Consider the following 23,512-nt stretch of genomic DNA (forward strand, 5'->3'; position numbering starts at 1 on the left):
GGGAAGGTATGTGTGAGAAAAGTTACTTAACCTTGCTGTGTTTCAGAGTAGCAGCCGTGTTAGTCTGTATCCGCAAAAAGAACAGAAGTACTTGTGGCACACCATAGAGACTAACAAATTTATTAGAGCATAAGCTTTCGTGGGCTACAGCCAACTTCTTCGGATGCGTATAGAATGGAACATATATTGAGGAGATATATATACACACATACAGAGAGCATGGACAGGTGGGCGTTGTCTTACCAACTCTGAGAGGCCAATTAAGTAAGAGGAAAAAAAAAAACTTTTGAAGTGATCACTTCAAAAGTCTTTTTTTATTTATTTTTTTCTCTCTTACTTAATTGGCCATGCTCTCTGTATGTGTGTATATATATCTCCTCAATATATGTTCCATTCTATACGCATCCGAAGAAGTGGGCTGTAGCCCACGAAAGCTTATGCTCTAATAAATTTGTTAGTCTCTAAGGTGCCACAAGTACTCCTGTTCTTTTAACCTTGCTGTGCCTCACTTTTTCCAACTGAGCATTTGACTGAAAATGCTTCAAGTGCTAAAACTGGCTGTCTTTGAGGGTTTGGTTCAGGCATCAACATAACTGTTAAAAAAAAAAAAAAAGTAATGATGCCCTAGGCACAAAGCAGTACAGCTTTATCTATAGCTCCAATGCTGGATTAGTATTGCTAGCAAATTTTAAGTCCTGGGTGGGGAACCTTTGAAATCACACAATGTCATTTTTCAGACTATAATCACAGTTTATTTTGTAAAAACTCAGAATCCCATCAATACTGCCACATCTGCAGTTTTCTTTATAATTAGGGCCCTACCAAATTCATGGTCAATTTTTGCCAATTTCATGGTCATAGGGTTTTAAAAATTGTAAATTTCATGATTTCAGCTATTTAAATCTGATATGTCACAGTTTTTTAATTGTAGGGGTCCTGACCCAAAAAGGAATTGTGTGTGTGGTAACAAAGATATTGTAGGGAGGATTGTGGTACTGCTACTCTTACTTCTGATGTTGCTGGCGGTGGCACTGCCTTCAGAGCTGGGCAGCTGGAGAGCGGCAGCTGCTGGCTGGGAGCCCAGCTCTGAAGGCAGAGCTGCTACCAGCAGCAGCGCAGAAGGATGGCATGATATGGTATTGCCACCCTTTCTTCTCCACTGCTGCCTGCAGAGCTGGGCCCTCAGTCAGCAGCTGCCACTCTCTGGCCACCCAAACCTGAAGGTAGCAGCGCAGAAGTAAGAATGGCTTGGTATGGTATTGCCAGCCTTACTTCTGCACTGCTGCTGGCAGGGCGCCGCTGCTGCTCTTTGGCCACCCAGCTCTGAAGGCAGCATAGAAGTAATGGTGGCAATACTGCCACACACACCCTGCAACTTCCTTTTGGATTAGGATGTTTCTCAAACTTCCAATTTGAGAAACACTGGTCTTCCCTGTGAAACCTGTATAGTTTAGGGTAAAAGTACACAAAAGACCAGATTTCACAGAGGGAGACCAGATTTCACGGTCCATAACGCATTTTTTATGGCCGTGAATTTGGTAGGATCCTATTTATAATTAAACTAAAAGGGATTAAACCTACTCCATAATGTTTAACTAACATAAGATTAACAATAGCTATCACAGAAAATATGAAAAACTCAAATGTTAAACATTTGCTAGGAGAATGCCATTCTAACTACTTTGTGTAAAAGCAATACTTAAGTGAGATGGAACAAACTGAATTACAGAAATGTTTCCTTTAACAGAAGACATTTCAAAAATACCCACCTTATTATCCTCCTCTTCTTCTTCATCAGATTTTTCTGAGAGCAGTGGAGAAGAATCACTTTTTATCTCCTCTTTAACTTTTGCAAGTTTTACCACTTTATTCTTCTTAGCTCTTGTTTTCCTCCTCTTTGAGTTTCCCTGAATACAAAATCATCATTTTAATTCTGTCAACTGAAATGCCTCATTGCCACGAGCCATTCAGAAAGATTTGTTTCTATATTAAATAGAAGTTGATTTTATTAAATGATATTCATATATATAAGTTACCTTGTTAGACCAGAAATGAGAAAGGGAGCCAGCCTAACAATAAAGAGCACATACAAACTAAAGACAAAAACCCTAACTAATCTGATCTTATAAATCATTATTTGAGCTAGCCAGACATGCTCTGATTAAATGGTCATCAGTGTGGAGAACAACTGGAGGGGGTGGGGGTGATGATCTGCTAACAAGCAGATCACTACTTCATCATATTGTTAAAGATCTGAAATTTCACTTACTGCACCAGAAAGTCTTTGTGCTTCCTTCCTTGCAAGATCTTTATTGAGTAATTTAATGAGGTAGTCTGCGCGGGTCTGCAACTGCTTGGCCTGGGGTTTCTTATCCGGATCATCTGGTAGAATCTGAGAGGAGAATAAAAATAATCAAGTATGAAAACCAGTATTTCCAATTTGGAAGATGCCAGAATGGAGAAGCAGCAGCAGGCTGGAGTAGCAGAAATACAGAGGAGAAGAGCACTGGAGGTGGGAAAAAACGGCATGATTCTGAATCCACTCTGACACTACACTGTAAATGTGCTGGTGTGGAAAACTTGAAACCCACTTTCAACTTTTTGCTCCTTCCCACTATGCACAGTAATACAGGAGCCTCAAAAGCAATTCACCAACACAAAAGTTACCAGCCCTGATTTTGTGTTTCTGCTCTCATAACACATAATTCAGCTAGGAGAAGCTGGGCTCCTGCATCACATGGCCATCAATGGATGGAACTTCCACCTCAAATAGCATACTTGCTTCTAGTGAGTGGGGAAAATGAGTCAGATGAGCAAACAGGGATGGGGAGCAAAAAGCAAGAGTAAAAATGAATGCAAACAGCCAAAAAAGAAAGGGGATGAGAGATAATAGAAGAGGAGAGTGCTAATGGTCTGAAAAAGGAAGATAAACATTGTACCAGGACATGGCACAATGGAGTAAAGATGGCCATGACATCTACCAGTCAACCACAAGAGGGGTTCCAATAAAGCAGAGTCAGCGTATACTTTTTGTGAGATTTCAAATTACTATAAAATAAACAGTTTCAATGGCTCCTCCTTACCAACTAAGCAAAATGAAATTTAAAATATGCTCACCAGCTGGATGGCAGGACATACCTTGTGTGTCAAGCTGAGGTCAGGATCCATTTTTATCATTTCCCAACTACCATACCCATATTCATAGATGCCTATTAAAAGATTGGAGTCATCCTCTTTGCCCCAATCTATATCAAAATGAGCTGCCTTGGTGTGGCATGGAATGGCATATCTAGAGGAAAGAAATCAGAAAGCCAAATAAACTATTCTTATTTCTGAAAACTAAAAAGGTGGGAAAAGATTAGGTTTTGACTTGCTGAGAAAGTAACTCAGATGCATTTTCTAAGGTTTTCAAAAGCATTTTACAACAATTTTATTTAATTAAATTAGTGCTGTGATCTGTGTGCTAAACAGGCCAAGATTACTATAGAGGCACTATAAGGCCTGTATCTGGGACCATCGTTCCTGGAATCATGTGACTTATTACATTCTCAGGACTCATTTTAAAAAGTTTCTAACTTCAGATAGCTGTGAATAAAAGCTTGAAAACGTGACCTAAGTATAACCAATGCAGTGTCTGCAGACAGCTAAAACAATAGCTACAAGAGGTGTGAATCTCAATGAGTTAACCCAAAAGCCACACGCTTTGGGAGGCCCGGCCATTACCACCCGAGAAGAAGCTTCAGCATGTGGCTAGAGATAAGTGCCCATCTTAGCCATCCAAGTAGATACACTCCAGTAGCTAGGGTAAGTATTGCCATACCCCATGCTTCTTCAGTGATGGGAGAGGGAGGAGGGAAAAAGAGGGGCCCCCTGTTGTCACTTCCGGAAGGGAAAAGAAGGGAACTCTCCACCACCATTCTAAATAGAGGACAAGGAACCACAGGGGAGCCCCCCACCCCCCCCCAGGTCCCTGTATGTCTAAAATCCAGATTGCTTTAATCAGGCCCGGGTGCTATAAATGTTTGCATAGATCAGTATATAAAGGCATTAAATACAATAAGTTAACAGAAAATAGCTTATTTTTCATATTAAAAACAATTACTACTACTCACCGTTTCCTTTCTTCTGGATCTGAAGGAATAGACTTGTGCAATGGTGCCAACTCTTCCTCATGAGAGATGACTAGCTTTGCATTCACTTGTACTCCTGATATTCGGAATGTTGGGCCTTTAACTTTTCCAAGTCTGCCCCCTTGAATTAAGAACCATAACAATGTAACATATCTTGTACATAAAATGGATAAATGAAAGTGTATTTTATCTAGTGGCAAGTTTAAAGAAAAAATAAGCCAGATTTTTATTTTAAATGTCTGTCATGCAGTGGTGCACCTTAACATTTTATTCATCTACTCAAATTAACTTTGGTTAAACAAAACTCCAATCAACCCCCAGAATCTCAAGTATTGCCAATTATTGATACCCAGATTTAATTTAAACTTTTGAATAAAGTGAAAATGTATTGTCTACCCTTATAATTCACCCAGAAAAAAACCTTACACACACTGGTATTCATTGCCCAATCCACCTGTTTGATGTTTCTAGTGTATCTGCAATAGTTAGACTCAGATTAATAACTCTGATATCATACTTAACTGCTTTATGTAACTTATTCTTGATAAGTCCTTTTTATTTCATCTTGTATTGCTCAAACATACTGTACCTGCTCTTTCTTGTCCAGAGGAATTGTCCTTTAAAGCCTTAATGCATCCATTGTGTACCAGTTCCCCCAATCGCCTAAGGTCTGTCTCAGATTTATCAACTAATTCAGCATCTCTAGCTATAGCATCTAGCCTGTAATAAAACACAAGTTCTTCTTACACCTCTGAAGCTTTGACACTTTGTTAATGACTCCTTTAAAATATGAAACTAGAGAGGTAATGTCAGTGCATTCATCCTACTGCATGCACATCTGGTATGTTGTGTGCAGTTCTGATCAATACAGTTTAGAAATGCTATAGAAAAACTAGAGAAATTGTAAAAATGTCAATAAAAGTGATCTAGAGATCAGAAAACAGACAAACTGGAACAAGGGAGCTAATTTTACTTATACAGTATTGGAGTGTGTACATGGTGTGTGTTTGAGACAGACACACCCACATCGACAATGGTTGGTAACATGACCCCACCGTCTACAGAAAGAAGGACAGAAAGAAAGATGCATTGCTCACATAATGCAGAGTAACACAGTTTAAGAAGAAAAATGAGGACTGACATTAGAAAAACATACTTAACAGTAACACTAACTGGGCAACTGGGGCCTGACCATTGTGAGTCTTTTCATAAACTTCAATAGGCATTGAACAGACTTTATGATAGCTTACAAAATGAGGTGACCGAATAGCCATCACTGAAGATGACTTAACACTGTACTAGGAAGGACATAGTCCTGCAAAATGCAAAGGATCAGATTAAATGACCTGAGGTGTCCTTTTGGCATTCAGTACATATGAAAAAAAAAAATAAACAATATGCAGATAATTTTTTTTTTTTATTATTATTATTATTATTATTATTATTATTATTAAGGTAACGGACTAGTACAGTGTTCTCTTTTCAAGATATGGACTCTTGGTATATTGTTTTGATGTTTAATCTTATAAATTTCCAAACTGCTATGTAACTATAATCAAATAGGTTTACCTTTCCAGAGGGCCACCAAATTTCTTGTAACTCTTGATAAACCTAACAACAGAAAATAATTGCACTGTTTAAGTGTAAGCTTAACTAATCATGGTTTAAAAACTACAGTGAATAATATGTTTATTGCAATAAAAAAACAAGTTATATGGATAATGCTAAAAAGAAAAATCACTAGGGCAGTTTAATGAATCAAGATAATCCACATTTAAATAATTCACATTTAAAAACAAGTGTTTCATTAAGTTTACTAGATAATATAAATAAAACAATAGAAGCTACAATTTATTTCAGAAATTACTTTATTAGTTTCACAAGACAACAGATATTCAAAGCAACTAGATGAGTTTAGTCATAAGATCAAATGTGGATTTACAGTAAATAGTGAATTCAGAGATTATTCCTCGTGTAGTTAAGAAGGAGTAATGATTCAAGACAGATTATTTCAATTAGGATTTAAGATACATGGCAGAAAGGAGAAGGAATATTATTGCAATTAAAAGAATCACATGTGGATGGTAGGTTATTAAGAAATATGAAACATCTGGGATAAAGAGGGGAAACAAAGCAGCTTAATTTCCTTTTCACACATGATCAGAATCCGAGTTACTATTGTAGTCACAAAAGGACCCTTGAAAAAAATGCAGCAATCCATTAATGTTGCTAGATGAAATGGAGAGAGAATGAGGATCTTAAAGTTTAAAATTATGTTTATAACCCAAAATATTCTTCAAGTGTTAGTCGTTTAATAGAGATAAATTTAAATACTTAAATTATAGAAACAAATCAGCATTTTACGAAATGCTGAAAAGATAAGATTAAAAAAAATAATTATTATTCTCCCTCATGCCAAACATTGTTTCCCGACCCAACTATTTGAAGGGATCATGTCAAAAGATCCCTTAGCTTAAGTGATTTCTTATGGTTTTAAAAACTTTAAGCATCATGTCACAGGAATTCAATTACAAATGGTGAGAAATTCAAAACAAAACCCACTCAACTTCTTGTAGGTCTTCCCACAAAAATTTGTAGGCTCTTTCTCCATCCACGGATTTATATAAATAACTATGAAAAAGAAAATATTTAGCCTACGCATACATATTTTATAAAATTTTCTCACCATTGTAACAACTGCTTTTTGAAAGTGCAGTGTCGGGGGAATGCAGGAATTAGGAGCTGTACATACTATGATACAAGTCAATCAGGCATCATACTCAACTTAATATTATACCATATTAAAATGGGATCTCATTGTGTACGCATTAATAGTCCATTATGTCAGCACCATATAAGTACTTAAAGGAGAACACCCAAATGCCTACAATAAAAATTCTTAATCCAAATTCAGTAAAAATTGACTTTGTTACATAGTGTTAAAGTATAACCTGATGAAATTTCATTTCACAACTATAAACAAGCAGTTTCCCCTCCCCCCACCCCATCTTACCGCCTAATCTCTGCATCACTAAATCCTTTAATATTCTCTCGTGGAATAGTGCGCGGTCTTCCTCGTTTTTTGGGTCGTTTTCTTTCAGAGATAGAATCACTATCAGAACCAGAGTATCTTCTGTTCCTACTACGCCTCCCTTCACTTCCATTGAAGCTAATCTGGAATTTTGAAAAGGAATAAGTCCCATAAAGTTACATAACCAAAATTAATAATAAAATGTTTCTCAGTTTATCTAAAATACACTGTAATTTAAAAAAAAAAAAAAAAAAAAAAAGAAAGAGAAGTGAAGAAAAGTTTGTCATAACTCAAAGATACCTGTTTTGCACAGTTTCGCATTCTTGGAAGCATATAAATTTCTTCGAGCTCCTTCTGTCTTTCCTCCTCTTCTAATCTTCGCCTTTGGAGCTCTGGAATGATTTCTTCCCAGTTCCTTGAATTTCGTTCAGGCTCCAACCCAATGTCATCTTCATCCATATTTGAAAAATTGGCCACCTTGTAAAGCAGAACATATTTAAGAGCCAATAAGAGTAGAGGAATCTACTTCTACACCATCACAAACTATAATATTAGGAAAATATGGTTCATATATTCATGACAGCATACGCATACTTTTATATTTACAACTCACTCCAATTATGCCTAGGTATAATGTATACATTATGCACTCTTTTTTCACATGTGCATGCATGACACACAACACTTTACCTTGTAGTGACACTGCGTGGTGGTGGGGTGGGTATGAAAAAAAATATGGAGTACAAACATTAAAATGCCTTAATCATCGTTAGGGCTACGACTGTCATGGAGGTCACAGAATCCATAACTTCCAGAGACCTCTGTGACTTGAGCCCCCAGCGCCTAGGAGCTGTAGGGTCCCCACCACCCCTTGCGGCTGGGAACTGCGGGGCCCAAGCTCTCAGCCACAGAGGGCATCAGGTGCTCCCAGCCGTTGCGAGCAGTGGGGTTGCTTCGCAGCTCCCCGCCACCGTGGACCCTCCCGCAGCTCCTGACCACCGCGGGCAGTGGTGGTGCCCCGGAGCTGCTGTGGGCGGCAGGGGTGCCCGGGAGCTCCAAGCCAGAGCCACCACAGGTGGTGGGGGTGCCCTAAGCTTGGAGCCACTACTGGTGTGGGGACCTTGCAGCTCCGAGACAGGCACCCCTGGGTGGTGTGGGGAACTTGCAGCTCCCCATTTTGTCACGCATATTTTTAGTAAGTCACGGATAGGTCACGGGCTTCCGTGAATTTTTCTTTACTGCTGTGATATTTCTGTGACTAACTAAAAATATGCATGACAAAATCTCAGCCTTAATCATAGTCATTTGGTCATTTTATGGTATCACTACAAGGCAGAGTTAAGGTTGTTTTGGTGCCCTAATTGTACGTTTCTTATCTTAATATATTTGAACTTTAAGTGTGATTCTGTATTTTTTAGCCTTCTAATGCTTGATTTGGGGATAATTACAACATCCCTGTAATGTTTTGTACCCTTAAACTACAGATACATTCTCCCAAGCCTAACTCCATTTTGATGGAGCTTTTTCCTCAGGAATTATTTTGACACACTGCCAAAATTTTCCTCAGGAATGCAACCAAGACTGGCAAATGGTTATTTTAACTGTTCATAATTCAGCTAAACTGGAGTGGAATTTCAACAAAGAAAATACACTTCTCTAGCCCAAGGGCTTTCTCCATGCTAAACTTCAAAAGCTTGCTGCAAGCAATGAAGGTGTTAAAGCTTCTCCAAACCACCACAAGAAGCTTTTAAAAATGAATGCATTAAGGAACCTAAATTTAGAGGCTGTGACCAGCTCCCACTGGTATGGAAGAGCTTAGACCTGAACACTACCCCGACACCCTTTTTAAAATAACGTTAGATGTATATGCCAATCTTGACATGAATAGTTTATAGATATCACAGTAAAGTTGCAACTGAATGGACAGCAGGTGAATTATTTTGCCTGATCAGTAAGACATTAAGTAAGTCAAGTTTAGGTTTTTTTAAAAACCTCATGTTGGAGACAACCACCTTGTGCATGTGAAGAGAGATTTGAGAAAAAAAGTTTAGTAAATTTCCTTAATGTGATATGGTTGTTACATATGAATAAAGATAAGATGGATATTTCAGGTATTTCTGTAAATTAACAAATATTGTAAAGGAAACTGCCACTAACAGAAATAAATAGAGAGCAGTACCTTAAACTGGGAAAGCAACTCATCTCCTACAGTTAATGGACCTGGCTCATTTTCCCGTGTTTCAGCCCTCTTCAAGATTTCATCTATATCCATTTCCTGAAAAAATGGCATTTCTTGTTACCATTAAAAGACTGAAAACAAGATTAGATTGATGTGTCCAGCATATGTAGAAAGTTAGCCCTGCTTACCTGCGGCTCCTGCTCTTCTCCTTCAGGTTCCTTAAAAAGTTCCTCAGCACCAAACTTCAAAATTGCCGACAACTCTTCCTTATTAAAAGGAGTAGAGCTGAAAATACAGGAAATTAAATTTCATTGTCTACTATTTACAGAAAACACCTTAACTTTATATTAGTGAGACAAAATTCTTCATCATGATTCAAGCCAGTTTTCTTCTTAGTGCATTGTTAGAAAAAGTTGCATCTAACATGCAATATGAAAAAAAGGTTTTTGAAGGTAGCAAAAGTAATTTTGAATCAGAATTAAGAATTCTTTAAATTTTACATTTACAAGTTCACTAGAAATACTTCCTCACTCCACATCTAAAAAAGTAAAATGATTTTAATTAGATGTCAATATATTAAAAAGTTATCACTCTTTCTGGATTGTGTATCAATATACCTTGAAGGAGTGGCACCTGTGTGAAGTACAGTCTTCCCTGTAGTGTCCATTCTCTGAATTACTAAATGATCTAATACCATCTTCTTCTTGGCTCTTTCAAGAATTTCTTCCTCTACTGATCCCTTTGTGACTAGCCGATAAATATTAACCTATGCACAAAAACATAAAAACTTGACAAACATTTGGAAGTTACACATTAAAACTACATTTAAATTAATCTAAGACTAACAAAAAACTTATGCAAAAAGGGGAAGAAAAAATAAAGATATCAAATCTTTGTTTTCAATGTCCTGATTGTTGTTGATCTGTGTTTCCAGATTTAAATTCAGTTTAGAGACTGAGTCAGCTCTTTCACTCAAGTCTCTTCATAAGCAGTTTCCTAAATAGTGTAATTCCAGAACTTTTAATCAAACTCCAGTGATGAGGCACATAGATTCAGCTATCTTCTAGAACTACATCCATGAACAATTCATGCTTAAATCATACTATACTTGTGGCAGACCCACAGCTTCCTCCATACTACTTGCAGCTGTCATCTGGTATTCATTGCCATGAAGGAGCAAGTTCCAGCTGCTCAATGAAAAAGTCCTATTTTAGTCAATATAAGGCTCAGTTAAGCTCTTGCAAGGCAGAAATTTCACATTATATTTGATTTAGGGAGCACAGCAGTATGAATGTACTATTACAAATTTACTAGTGTGACAATGAGCCTTAACTAAAAAAATAAAATTGTTTACACAATTATTTTCTCAATAGAGCTGTTATTGTTCTAATGTATGCTGTTGTATTCTAATGTTGTGCTATTGTAGCCAAGTCGGTCCCAAGATATTAGAAAGACAAAGAAAACTCATCTCTCTACCAATAGAAGTTGGTCCAAAAACAGATATTACCTCACCCACCTTGTCTCTCTAGTTGTTCTAATGTGTATTTTACAAAATGAAAATTCTTTAGCAACTAACATGGTTATTGTTATTAAAGTCAGCACCCTACTTCCACAGATTTTATATGTATTATACACAAAAATATACAAACACATTATACTGAGAGTTATCTATGAACCCAATATTTATTGCTCTAAAAATGTACGCAGACTTTGGCCTCCAATCCTGCAACTGACAGAACCCCATTGCAGGTTTGGGGCTTAAAGCTGAAATACATACCTGTTTCTTTTGGCCAATCCTATGAGCTCTAGCCTGTGCCTGCAGATCATTCTGTGGGTTCCAGTCAGAATCAAATATAACTACGGTGTCAGCAGATGCCAAGTTTATACCTAGCCCTCCAGCTCTTGTAGACAATAAAAAGCAGAAATCCTGAAAGTCGAGAAAAAAAAGAAATGCATCATAAATACAATGTCAAAATCCAGCCAAAAATCAATCTGAACTTAAATGAATTTAGATTGTGTAAACTCTTTGGGGCAGAACCATCTTTTAGATTGTGTATTTGTACAATGCTTAGTATAGTAGGATCCTGGATCCATAACTGGAGCTTGTTCCTGCTGCTACCGCAATATAATTAATAACTAATAAGTACTGATCTCAAGTGTATTTTTTTAAAGTAAATGTTAAGGTAGATTTTCATGCTGATCGAAGTCCCAAGAATGTGGGACTCCCTACTGCAAAAGGTAAGGGTGAACCTGTCTTCTAAATTTAGATGACTCATCTCTTGGTGCAGGTTATCTCCTAATGTTGGATGACAAAAGGAGCCAGAATTCTAGAAGGTAGACACCAACAGAAAGAATAAGTGAAATGGTTAAACTATGAAGCAGAGTATTTGTGACCATTTGGATAAAATTAGTTGTAGGTCTCATTTAAACCTAAATAATATGATCATGGGCACTTTATGTATACACAAACGGATGTGAAACAGTAGAAGATTCATGATCCAAATTGTTTTTAACAAATGAATTTTTAGCTACATGCCTAGAAATCTAATTAGAACAATATTGCAATAGACTTTTCTGGACAAATTGTTGGTTCCGTTGTGAGGTGAGGGGAAACAGCTTCCCAAGTACAGAACTTTACTCCACACATTGAATTGTTATGTACGCAGCAAAATCCAATAAAGGAAATAAACTCTATTCAATGTAAGAAAAATCCTATTTTTATAAGAATCACTTTATAGTGTTTTGTTATATAACAAAAGGATAATCCAACTAATATCATTCAGATCTAGTCTAAAAGTATATACTTTTCTTAAGGCTGAAGAAAGTATTATTTTACACAAGTAATCAGGATCATATTTTATAAAAGAAGATACATAGTCTTATTGCAAAAGCACAGAACTAGAAGTCATACCCCACACACGTGAGGTTTAACTCTTTATGTTTGTTAAGTGTTTTGATATTTGGATGGAAGGTGCTGGAGAAGGGTGAGATATTATGATATGACCAATACACTATAATGAATTGTTTTGTCAATGTTTCCAATAATAAGTTTTACTTAGAAGATTTATTAACAGTTGTAAACATTATGTTCCAGATAGATACGGATGACATTTCAATCCTAGTGCTAAATTCCTTGGTTTTAAGCCCTAAAATCTTGGCTTTTACTGTAATGGTTTTTATCGTAATTATTAAATAGCAAGAAACAAAATATAAATAATAGAAAAAGACACAGTAAATTCCATAAATGAAAACACACAGTAGCCTACCTCTGATCCTTCTGCGTTAAAATGATCCAGTGCTTGCTTCCTCAATTCCCCTTTTATTGATCCATCTAGTCTCTAGAAAGGGTGAACACTCCAGTTAAAATACAAGTCTACATAAAGCTTAGTCCTTACAATGTACCACTAATTACAGTAAAATTGAATTCTGAACTGACAAAAGTACAGCCATAAAAAAATACAGTCACTTGAAATCTCACACCCACCTCATGTTCCCCCTAAATCCAGCAATGCAGTTTCAAAATAAGTTTTAGACTATATTACTAGTCTTATGTTCATAAGTTCAGTCTTCAAGAAGGATATATAACACTGATTAATTTTTCTATAGTAAAATTGTAAAGATCATTTGGCAAGGCATTTTCTGCTAAATAAAGATGACATTAAGACATTAAATGATAAAAGAGAATGTAGACTCCTTAGGCCAGTACAAAAACAAGAATAAACTCTTACCTGAAAGGGGAACTGACGATACTTCAAATATTCTGCTAGGATGTCCAGCATCCTCACCATCTGAGAGAAAATAAGAACTCTGTTGCCACGCTCCCTTAGGCGAATCAGTAGCTTGTCAAGAAGGATTAGTTTCCCACTGCTACGGATTAAATGCTGCAGGAATATTAAAAGTCTTTATTACAAAATGAATACACATAAATTAGTATTCTGTGATCAGAAGAATACTTTTTTATTATATTGTAGACAGTGTACCATGTGCATGAATCAAAAGTTGAATAATTAGTGAACAAAATAATCAGGATATTATATTCAATTCCACCCCAGTATAACAGGAGGACAGTATGAATTTAGCCTACCTAAATCAGGCAAAGGTATGCAGTGAGAGCCAGGGTTGCTAGGCAGCTGATGAGACCCTTCACATCATACATATACTTGCAACTTCTTGATACTTTAAACATTTAATCTAAAATGACTCCTCACTCTCCAAAATATAATTTGCTGGGCTGTCCTAGTTAGTAGCAGCAGTCAGAAAAATGTTCGTGCTATTTTAACTTCACTGGAACTTCCAACTAAGGAACTCATTCACCTCGGTATACTATACATAAGGTCCCTTTAATTTTTATATTTTTTTAAACTGATTTTTATCAAAAAATCCCCATGTTTTACAAAGGCTATTCTTCTTTTGTAAACAATTTTCACCTGAATTTTGGACCACTCAAGTACATTAAAATATTGATTATGTTAAGAAAATCCTATATATTACATTAGGTAGATGTGCGTATGTTAATATTAACTTAAGTGTAAATGTGAGGCTGTCTGTTAAAATAAGGCAGCATAGTATCATATACACACATAAACACAAATGGGATGTGTGTGTGTATATGTCAGTGCTTGAGTCCTAAAGAAAAGTAGTGCTGGAATTCTCTGGATTTGTCTCCCTGCTACGGAAGGAGAGATGCAGCGTTGGTAATCTGATCTGACCTGACCCCAGGGGTACCAAGATTCCTCTCTTTTCAGGAAGAAGTATGTACACTAATATTGTATTATGCAGCTAAATACACTTCATTAAATAAACAACCACTGCATTAAACTGTTTTTCCTTTCAATACTCTTATTTTTACTCTATTTGTTGCATTTTTTCTGCCTTCCTGTCCCCTGATATTAAGCCCATTATTTATCCAGAGAACTGGGAAATCAACATTTGGCACCAATTTTCGCCAATTTTTAATTTTTTATAATAAATACTGATATTTTTCTGGGAAATTTTAAACAAAATAAAAACCAAAACTAAAAGATCTTGACTATACAGAGTTACCTTTGTAGCTAAATACAGTTGCTATAGGAATATGTTACTACCATAGGTGATGTTCAGGTAACGGGGAGGTTATCTGTGTATTTTAGAACATCACTATAGTATCTGAGTGCCTTAAAGGTAAAATAAAAGTAAAACAATGTAATGCCTTAAAAGTGAAACAATATCATGGCGAAACTTGAAACAATATAAAAGTGCCTTAAAAGTAAAACAATCTAATATTTTTCCTCCCACACTTTCTCTTTCCCCTCTCTTCTCACATCGAATCCTTTCATTCCCTTTACAAATAAATAAATAAATAAATAAAATAAAAAAAAATTATGCTATAACTAGTTGGATTTGTTTAAATTTTAGTTTACTGCCCTGAGGGTATGTGGGGTATTCCTGCAAAGAGTGTGTTGTCCCCTAGGTACAGTAGCACATTGAGTTGACCACCATTATCTTCTGTACTTAGTAAAGATGCATGCATTAGAAATTAATATTTATACAGTGAAAATGGCACCTTACACATGGGTATGATCAGCTGAGGTCTTAATCCTATAAACATTTTCATACATGCTTAACTATAAGTATGCGAGCAGCTTCACTGAAATCAATGGGACTACTCAGCTGCATACACTTAAGCACAAGTGTAAGTGTCTGTATCATCCGGGCATAAGAAATATCCTAAGGTAAAATTAAAATGGAAATTGCACATCATTTACAGTTTTTTACTAATGCTAACTCATTATCTTATTAAACTGGAACAGGGAAGCTATCACTTTGAATATGCATCTACTAAAACGATGAATGAAGCAGTATTTCTGACAAATATGGCCTATGATTTATGTATGATTTACACTGCAGAATTCAGTACTTCTGCAGGGAAAAACATTTAAAATGAGAAAAGATCCAATGAATAATTTTTCCTCTCTGATCTTCAGAAACATACAAAAAAGGCTGCCACTTCTGTCACTACAGTACACCCTTGCTATAACAATAGCAAGCCTTGGGCTATAGCGAACCTGGTCCATGGATCCCACCTCAAGCCCCGGGACTGCTGTGGGGGACTGAGAACTCCTCTGGCTCCAGGGCTGCAAGCTGGAGGGTTGACAGCTCCTCCGGCCCCAGGGCTGTGGCAAAAAACTCCTCTGGCCAGGTCCTCCTGAGGCCCTGCAGCCAGAGGAGCTGTCTGCCTCAGACACAGCCCAGGGGTTAGAGGAGCTGTCTGCCTTAGCCATGGGGCCGGAGGAGCTGTCAGCTCCGCTGCGGGGCTTGAGGTGTCAGCCACAACCCTCATCCCCACAGCAGGACTCTTTCCCTTTAACGAACCCCTGGCTAGAACAACCAAATGGCTTGGATCTCCAGGGGTTCGTTATAGCAAGGGTGTACTGTATTAATTGTTTAGAATGCTATATTTGTCATTGGTTATTCTATGGTCTACTTGGCTACAAATTCACATAGGTTTATACTTATACGGCATTAGAAAGCAGTCATTACAGAGACATCTTGGTCTTTTCATTTGTTCTATTTCAGATTGATTTAAAATCTGTCAAGTTTTGTTTTGGTTCAAAACACATTCCCAAATTCTCAACCCAATAGACCACTTCCCTTTTAATTTAATCAAATCAGCTCTATTTTTATTCAGAAATAAAGGAAACATCACAACTACGACACAAAATCTATTCAATTACATATCTATAATACAAAATGCACATCAAGTTCAAGTCTTTACACAGTATACTTCAATAAGACATCTGATAAATACTGTATAAACCACTTATTTCAGAAATAAAAGAAAACTAAGAGAACAATTTTATTTAAAAAGTGTTTTTACCTGTAAGGCCTCTTGTTTATTATAGAATTCATTATCATCTGGTGGTTTAATGAGGTAGCAATGGTTACAACACTTCTTGAGTTCCATCATGATGTTCAAAAAGCCTGAGGTACTGCCCTTTGAACCTTTACTCAGGGCTTTGTAATTCCTGGTTAAAATCCACCTATGATAGAGAATATGTAGTGTAATTCTTAACCAGATTTTTTTAGGGGGTATAGGGAAGGAGCAAAGAGGAGACAAAAGGTGGCAGGCAGCTATTAAAATATGCAGTAACTGCATGAAAAGAATGAAGCTCCAAACATAAAACTCACAAGTATCCCATATAAGACAAACTGATTGAAAGGAATTAAATTAATATTAATTCCACTAAAACAAATCTGAAAAGCAGAGTGCACATACTGAAGGTGAAATACAGGATCCATTCAAGTCAATGACAAAAATCACAAAGGCTTGAATAAGACCAGGATTTTACCTAAGCGGTTTTTACAAGACTTTATTACATGCTGAAAAATATGTTTAGCAGTTAGGATCATGCAAAGACTCAATAAAATATGGCAATCACACTTATACAGGAGGTGGATGTGTTTGGTTTTTTGTTGGATTTTTTTGGCTATTTCATAGTAGCCCACTTACTTGTAATATTGCTTCTGCAATGCACTCATCTCCATTCTCAAAATCTGTTCAACTTTGGCAGGTAGAGATTTTTCTACGTCTTTCTTAACCCTCCGTAACAGAAATGGCTCAAGTTCTCTGTGAAGACTTGCATAGCCAAATTCTCTCCCTTTGCCATGCTCCTCCTCAAAATCTTCCCAGGAAGAAAACCTTAAGGTAACATAAAAGATTTTAGTGGTATCAAGTTTTTCTATTCCTCTGTAATGTTTGAAAAATGAAGCATTGATGCACTGTGGATGACCTGAGAGGGAGGTGGACTAGAAAGTGAATATATGGAGAAAAGAAAATGACTAGCCATTTAACCAAACTAAGAGCAGATTGGAGCAAAATTCAGAATATTCTCCTCTCGCATTTGGGGAGGCTATCCTGAGCGCTGGAATCTCCCAAAGACTGGGGGCTCCGCCCTGAGACCCCAGGCCCATTCAGCCTTCTCTCCCGAGACCCCATCCACTCTCCACCTTTGCTCCGCCCCCTCCCTTAGGTCTCCTTGCCTGCCGCTGGCCAAGTCCCTCCTTTCTTCCACCCCCATCCTCCACAAGCTCACGCTCTCCACCCCTACCTCGAGCACTCCTCCTGCCTTGACCTGAATAAGTACAAAAACTTGGAGGGCGGGGGGGGAGGGGGGGGGGAAGCATTCGCTACCCCCAGGTACACCTAATAGCTGCTTGCTACTTAGCAGGAGGAGGGTCATGCCAAGCGGGGGGGGGACAGCCTTACGGGGGAGGGAGGTGAAGGAGAGGAGGAACGCAGCCAGGGGCGAGTGGTAGGAGCCTGGGGGAAGGGGTGGAGCAGGGACGGGAAGAGGCAGAGTGCAGACGCTCAAGGCATCCGTGCTCTGAAAGGTAGGGGTCAGCGGCTGCACCGCAGGGGAGGCTTAGTCTCCCCGGGCCTATTATAACCGGCACTTATAATATCCTCCTGTAGAAGATGCTAATTTTTCAACATTTGTTTTAATTCCAAATTAGGATGAAAAATTGAAATTTCAAAAAAAATTTTGGAAAGGAAATTCTGATCAGGAAACACAAATGTTTCTTTTTGACACGCTTGATCAAGAAATGAAACATTTTGATATTCCGGAAACTAAAATGTTTCATTTTGGTTTATTGAACTGACCGAAAATGCTTCATTTTGAGTTAGTTCAATAAATAAACTGTATTTGCTCATAGTGATGCATTGCCTCATGGGAACTGTAGTACGAGAACCTGGTGCTCCTAGTCTTCCTCTATGGGTCTGGTTCCCTGACCCAGACTACATTTCCTGTACTTCATCCAGTCACATTTCTCCCATAATGCATCATGCAGCTCAGAGGCAAATCCACACTGCATTATGGGAGACATACGTCCTCTGAGGAGCCCAGCCCATAGTTAAGAATGGGGGTTAGAACTACAACTTCCATTAAGCAATGCACTGAAAGGGAAATGCAGTTTCATTTGATTTCAGATCAGTTCAACAAAACATTGATTAATCCAATTTGGGTTAAGCTGACCAAAAATGAAATATTTCATTTACATTTTCCCAACAGAAAATCAAAATATTTCAGCAAAACTGAATTTTTCACAGTAGAAAAGTTTGAGTTTGCAGAAACTGCTTTTTCCAGGAGAAAACCATTTCAATGGAAAACTCCCAAACGGCTCTGAGAGAAACGCAAATATATTAACAGCACAGGGAAAACCAAATTATTGTTCAGATTGCTTGCATTTTTATGTAAATGTAGTTTTGGCAGGGTGGGAGGGGTTTAGGCAATGATTTTCAATAGTGTTTAGTTTAGTGCAATGGGCCATATAGCATCACTGGTTCTGAATCAATTCGGACTTCTATATAGGAACCAATGACACTGAATTTCCCATTGTATTTTATGGACAAAAATAAGCTTTATTAGAGGACTGTGTGACAGATAGGTCTTTGCTATGCAAACATAATTGACAGTAACTGATAACCTTATTAGCGTCTCAAAGACAATGATTGACAGGATGTTGAGAATTAACTCTGTAAAGACTATCCTCCAAAACAAGGTGAGGCATATTGTCAGGGTTCTAACCCATATTAAGGAATTTGGTTTCCAGTATGAATTCATTTATTTTAATGGTTTTCTAAAATAGAAAAGTTTTAAAAGTATTATCAAAGTTATTTGTCAGACGTGGCATGAAAAATAAGTGCATCTGCTACATGTTTAAATATTAAAAATATTTTAAAATATTTTTCACTGTGAAATTGTCTGTTTAAGAATACTATAACTATATTAACAAGTCTGAAAAATTGTATTTACTTTTCTGGCATGATGAAGTGCAGCAAAGACCAGAGCTCTTTGAGGGAGTTTTGCAGAGGAGTTCCAGTGATAAGAAGACGATGGTTCGACTTAAAGTCTATTAGTGTCTTGTATAGAAGGGAATCATCATTTTTTAAACGATGAGCTTCATCCACTCCTATAAATGCCCAATTTAGACCACCAAGGAAAGACTTAAAAAAATGAAAGAAAATTATGTAAACGAATCATTTCATAGTTAGAATCATGAAGGCCATATTATATTATTTTTCTAAAACAAATAAATAAAATTCAAATCTTATAAAACTGACTGATAGTTCTGCCAGTCCCTTTTCACACGCCAAACAGGAAGCAGAGTAACCATATAATGTTAAATAAATTTGTTAGTCTCTAAGGTGCCACAAGTACTCCTGTTCTTCTTTTTGCATATAATGTTTGTTAGCAAACCTTTAAATAAATGGTATATGGACACCAGTGTGTTTTAATATTGAACTACAGTATGTCTTTTAAGTTGGCTGGGATCAACAGCAGAAAAAGAGTTCTTAATTGTTAAAATATTATAGTTAGCTGAAGTTTGAGCTATACCAACAAAAACTCAGGCCTCAACACGTCATTAGCCTCCATTAGCTTTCCTCTGGTTCCATTAGCTCAGACTTTCAATTAGCTTTCCTCTGGTTCTGCAAGAATTCACAGGAATGCTATCTACATGCTATCTATCACACATGAGGCAGTACAAAGTACACTACAAAACGAAATAACCATGGTCCTTCTTCCCAGAATATATAAAACAGAAAATGAGGGGAGAGAACACACCACTTGGTGCTAGGAATAGGGAGAATAAGAAGAGAAAAAACTGTCAGTTAACCACAAAATAATTGTGGCATGATGCTCTGACATGCTGTTGTGATGTTTGTATTGATAATTAAGGTATAAACCAGTTTTTTGTTTAAAGCTCAACTATGAAGTTCTAAGTGCTCTGAAGTCCACATGGTTAATTGGAGTGCCTTCAAATTGATATATGAAAACACTGCACATCATCATCACACATTGACCAAACACTGCAATTGAATTACAGAATATTGTGCCATATCTGTGGCTCTCTGATGTCACTCCTCAAGGTTCAATATCAAAATTGAAAGAACAGCAGTGGGTAGTAGTAGCATTAATAGCTTGGAGAAACAAATCAATGTCTCTCAGAACTTTGAAGAAAAACAAATCTAAACTGCTATAGAAAATCTATCATATTTATAAAATAAAGTATGCACATTTCCAGGAACCAAAATAAACGTAATGGCAAGTACAACTCTATATGTTGTGGTACAGGATAAACGGTGATCTCTATTAATGGAAAATAAAATAATTTAAAATTATGACTTACCTTATCCTTTAGCAAAATTTCATAAGTTGTCAAAAGAATATTAAATTTTAACCGCTTGGTCTGTAGATGCATCCATTCATGAGTTCTTATCTATCCAAAGAAAGATTATAAATTTGTGAGAAATTTAAGATAGAAAGTTGGGATGGTCATTTTCAACCTGATTAACTTTAAATACAACAGAAGTATGAATGTTAAATAATATACAATTTTCTGATTATTTAAAAAAGCACAAAACAGAAAAAAATCACTAATAGGAAAGCATTAGACTTAGAAGTAGGATAATATATATGATGAACACTCAAAAGTAATTTGTTAGATATAGGGGCAATGTCATAAAGTGATCAAAGAAAACCAGGAAGGTAATTTGCTCCTCTAAAATGAGAAGTAACATTTGAAGGAGGAATGTGAAGAAAGAATTGGTCAACTATTTTCCATTTTGAAGTATATGCCACCTTTGGTCTACAAAAACATTTTAGATACATTAGCAATTTATTCCAAAATAATAACCTAGACAAGCTTTAATGTCATTTTTGGCCATCAAATGATTTTATTTCTCATGTAAACATTCAGTAATCAACTCATAAAATCTTTTCCCTGAAATGATACAAATCTATTCTAGTATTATAAAAATTATTTTAAAAGTTACAGTATGTTAATCAAATAGAACAGGAGTACTTGTGGCACCTTAGAGACTAAGGCATTTATTTGAGCATAAGCTTTTGTTGGCTCCAGCCCACTTCTTCAGATGCATAGACTGGAACATATAGTAAGGAGATATACATACATACAGAACATGAAAAGGTGGAAGTAGCCAAACTAACTCTAAGAGGCTAATTAATCAAGATTATCACTACAATTTTTTTTTCTCCTGCTGATAATAGCTCATCTTAATTAATTAGCCTCTTAGAGTTGGTAGGGCTACTTCCACCTTTTCATGTTCTGTATGTATGTATATCTCCTTACTATATGTTCCATTCTCTGCATCTGAAGAAGTGGGCTGGAGCCCACGAAAGCTTATGCTCAAATAAATGCCTTAGTCTCTAAGGTGCCACAAGTACTCCTGTTCTTTTTGATGAACATACTAACACGGCTGCTACTCTGAAACCTGTATGTTCATCGTGCATCACTAATCTGTGTCCTAAAAAAAGTTGTAGCTAAACAATACTTGGCTACTTCATTGTTACTTTAGTAAAATAAGAACTGGCTAAAGCCTCCTTAACTGCAAAGGAGAAAAAGTAACAGGTGATATGTGGACAGTGCTTACTTATAGAATATTCTATGAATTTTTGGGGAGATGAAGAAGCTAACATGAAAAATTAAAGGTTCTTGTTTTTTAAACTTCCATTCTGAAAGAAATTCACAACTCATAACATTACATCCAGAGGTTGAACTGGAAGGGGAAAAAATGGTTCTCTTCCAAACTCTGGCCACAAACAAAGCTCAACAACCCTGTGACTCCACTCACATCAGATCTTATGTAACTGCTGTGACCAGCAATGAAATAGTCAACTATGACATTTAGTTAACAATTCCTTGACGTGAACAGGGTCAGTTTGCACTTTTTAAAGTTATTGTTTTATACTGTCTGTGCACCTAGACAGATGTCATTGTATTACTTCACATTCTGTTCACAATTTTAAATTTTATCTTCTAAACCACAAGGGCAAGAGAAAAATTTATTTTTAAATGGAAGCTTAGATTTTTTTAAACAAACTCCCTGACTGTAGTAAGCAGAGACTAAGAAGGAAATAAAAGAGCATATATAAGTAATTATTTTACACCAAAATCTAAACTTTTAAATTTGCATATTAAATATTGTATTTCAGGCAAATACACATTTTCTAATTTTAAACCAAACACATAAAAGATGAATACCAGGCAAATGTTTGAAAGAACCCTTTTTATAGCACTGTGCTTTTCATTACTGTTTAAATGTACTCACCATGTTTCTGCTATTGATGTCTCCTAAATAAACCACAGCATTCATCTGAGGAGCCCATGTCTGAATTTCTCTTTGCCAAGATGTCAAAGTAGAAAGTGGCACAACCAGCAAGAAAGGCCCATACAACTGATGTTCATGAAACAGGTAGTTCAGAAAAGAAATAGTTTGTATTGTTTTACCCAAACCCATTTCATCTGCAAGAATACAACTGTTCCCTCTGCAAAATGAAAGAAATGTAAAAGTGTTTATATAGTACCATACTGCTAATCACCGGGATAAAAATTACATTCCTTTAAGGATTTGTAAACAGAAGTTCAAAGATGTTTTGCAAGGTTTTTCAAATGAATATCCTCTGAGGAAATGTAATTAGCTCACAGATTATGAGGACTATTGCTTATAACTGTATATTCAGCAATACAACAAGGAATGTTTTCATACTACCAATTCAGAAAAAAATGGTTACAAACTTTTTTGTAATGGTGGTTCTTTGAGATGGATTGCACTGCAGGTGTCTATGTGCTCCAGTGCCCAGCTGTCAGAATTTTCCCCATAGTGGCACCCATCAGGGCAGCACAAGTGCCCTCTGCTGTCTCATGCACAGGAATAAAGGGCCAAGCCACCCAAAACTGCCCTCAGCTCTCTCTTACCGAAAGACTTGGATGGAGATGGGAAGGAGGGTGGATCATGGAATGGACATATGCAACACACCTTGAAGAACAGCAGTTATGGAAAAGTTAGTAACCATTTTTTCTTCAAGTGACTGCACGTGTCCATTCAACTATACGTGACTCACAAGCAGGCTCAACTGGAAGTGATTTCAAAGTCTATTTGAAGAGGGACTGGAGGCCCACTCGTCCAAAAAGCATCATCTCTAGATTACTGAGGGACAGAGTAACGAGAGGCAATTGTGTAACATGATGAACAGGTTACCACTTTGCAAATGTCCAATATGGGCATATCAGCCAGAAAAGCCGCAGAGGTCACTTGGGATCTAGTCAAATGAACCAACACACTAACAGCTTCACAACCAACTGGTAACACAGTCGAATACAGACAAATTC

At 36.8% G+C, this 23,512-nt stretch overlaps 1 protein-coding gene across 3 annotated transcripts in view; it reads right to left on the bottom strand.

Moving 5' to 3' along the window:
• The window catches only part of CHD1 (chromodomain helicase DNA binding protein 1), a 71,392-nt gene that overhangs the window by 13,013 nt on the left and 34,867 nt on the right, over positions 1 to 23,512 (bottom strand). For all 3 annotated transcript variants that reach the window (XM_005284061.5, XM_065550237.1, XM_005284060.5), the window contains 19 exons: positions 22,452 to 22,668; positions 20,510 to 20,599; positions 19,135 to 19,325; positions 16,830 to 17,018; positions 16,197 to 16,359; positions 13,069 to 13,221; positions 12,607 to 12,678; positions 11,118 to 11,267; positions 9,958 to 10,106; positions 9,529 to 9,625; positions 9,341 to 9,436; positions 7,462 to 7,638; positions 7,144 to 7,304; positions 5,700 to 5,741; positions 4,720 to 4,850; positions 4,113 to 4,251; positions 3,139 to 3,289; positions 2,270 to 2,392; positions 1,770 to 1,907 (listed from right to left, as the gene is read on the bottom strand). In XM_005284061.5, the coding sequence (XP_005284118.2) occupies positions 1,770 to 1,907; positions 2,270 to 2,392; positions 3,139 to 3,289; positions 4,113 to 4,251; positions 4,720 to 4,850; positions 5,700 to 5,741; positions 7,144 to 7,304; positions 7,462 to 7,638; positions 9,341 to 9,436; positions 9,529 to 9,625; positions 9,958 to 10,106; positions 11,118 to 11,267; positions 12,607 to 12,678; positions 13,069 to 13,221; positions 16,197 to 16,359; positions 16,830 to 17,018; positions 19,135 to 19,325; positions 20,510 to 20,599; positions 22,452 to 22,668 (2,629 nt within the window). The remainder of the gene's footprint in view (positions 1 to 1,769; positions 1,908 to 2,269; positions 2,393 to 3,138; positions 3,290 to 4,112; positions 4,252 to 4,719; positions 4,851 to 5,699; positions 5,742 to 7,143; positions 7,305 to 7,461; positions 7,639 to 9,340; positions 9,437 to 9,528; positions 9,626 to 9,957; positions 10,107 to 11,117; positions 11,268 to 12,606; positions 12,679 to 13,068; positions 13,222 to 16,196; positions 16,360 to 16,829; positions 17,019 to 19,134; positions 19,326 to 20,509; positions 20,600 to 22,451; positions 22,669 to 23,512) is intronic.

This window comes from Chrysemys picta, chromosome 6, assembly GCF_011386835.1.
Source record: "Chrysemys picta bellii isolate R12L10 chromosome 6, ASM1138683v2, whole genome shotgun sequence".
NCBI lineage: Eukaryota > Metazoa > Chordata > Testudines > Emydidae > Chrysemys > Chrysemys picta.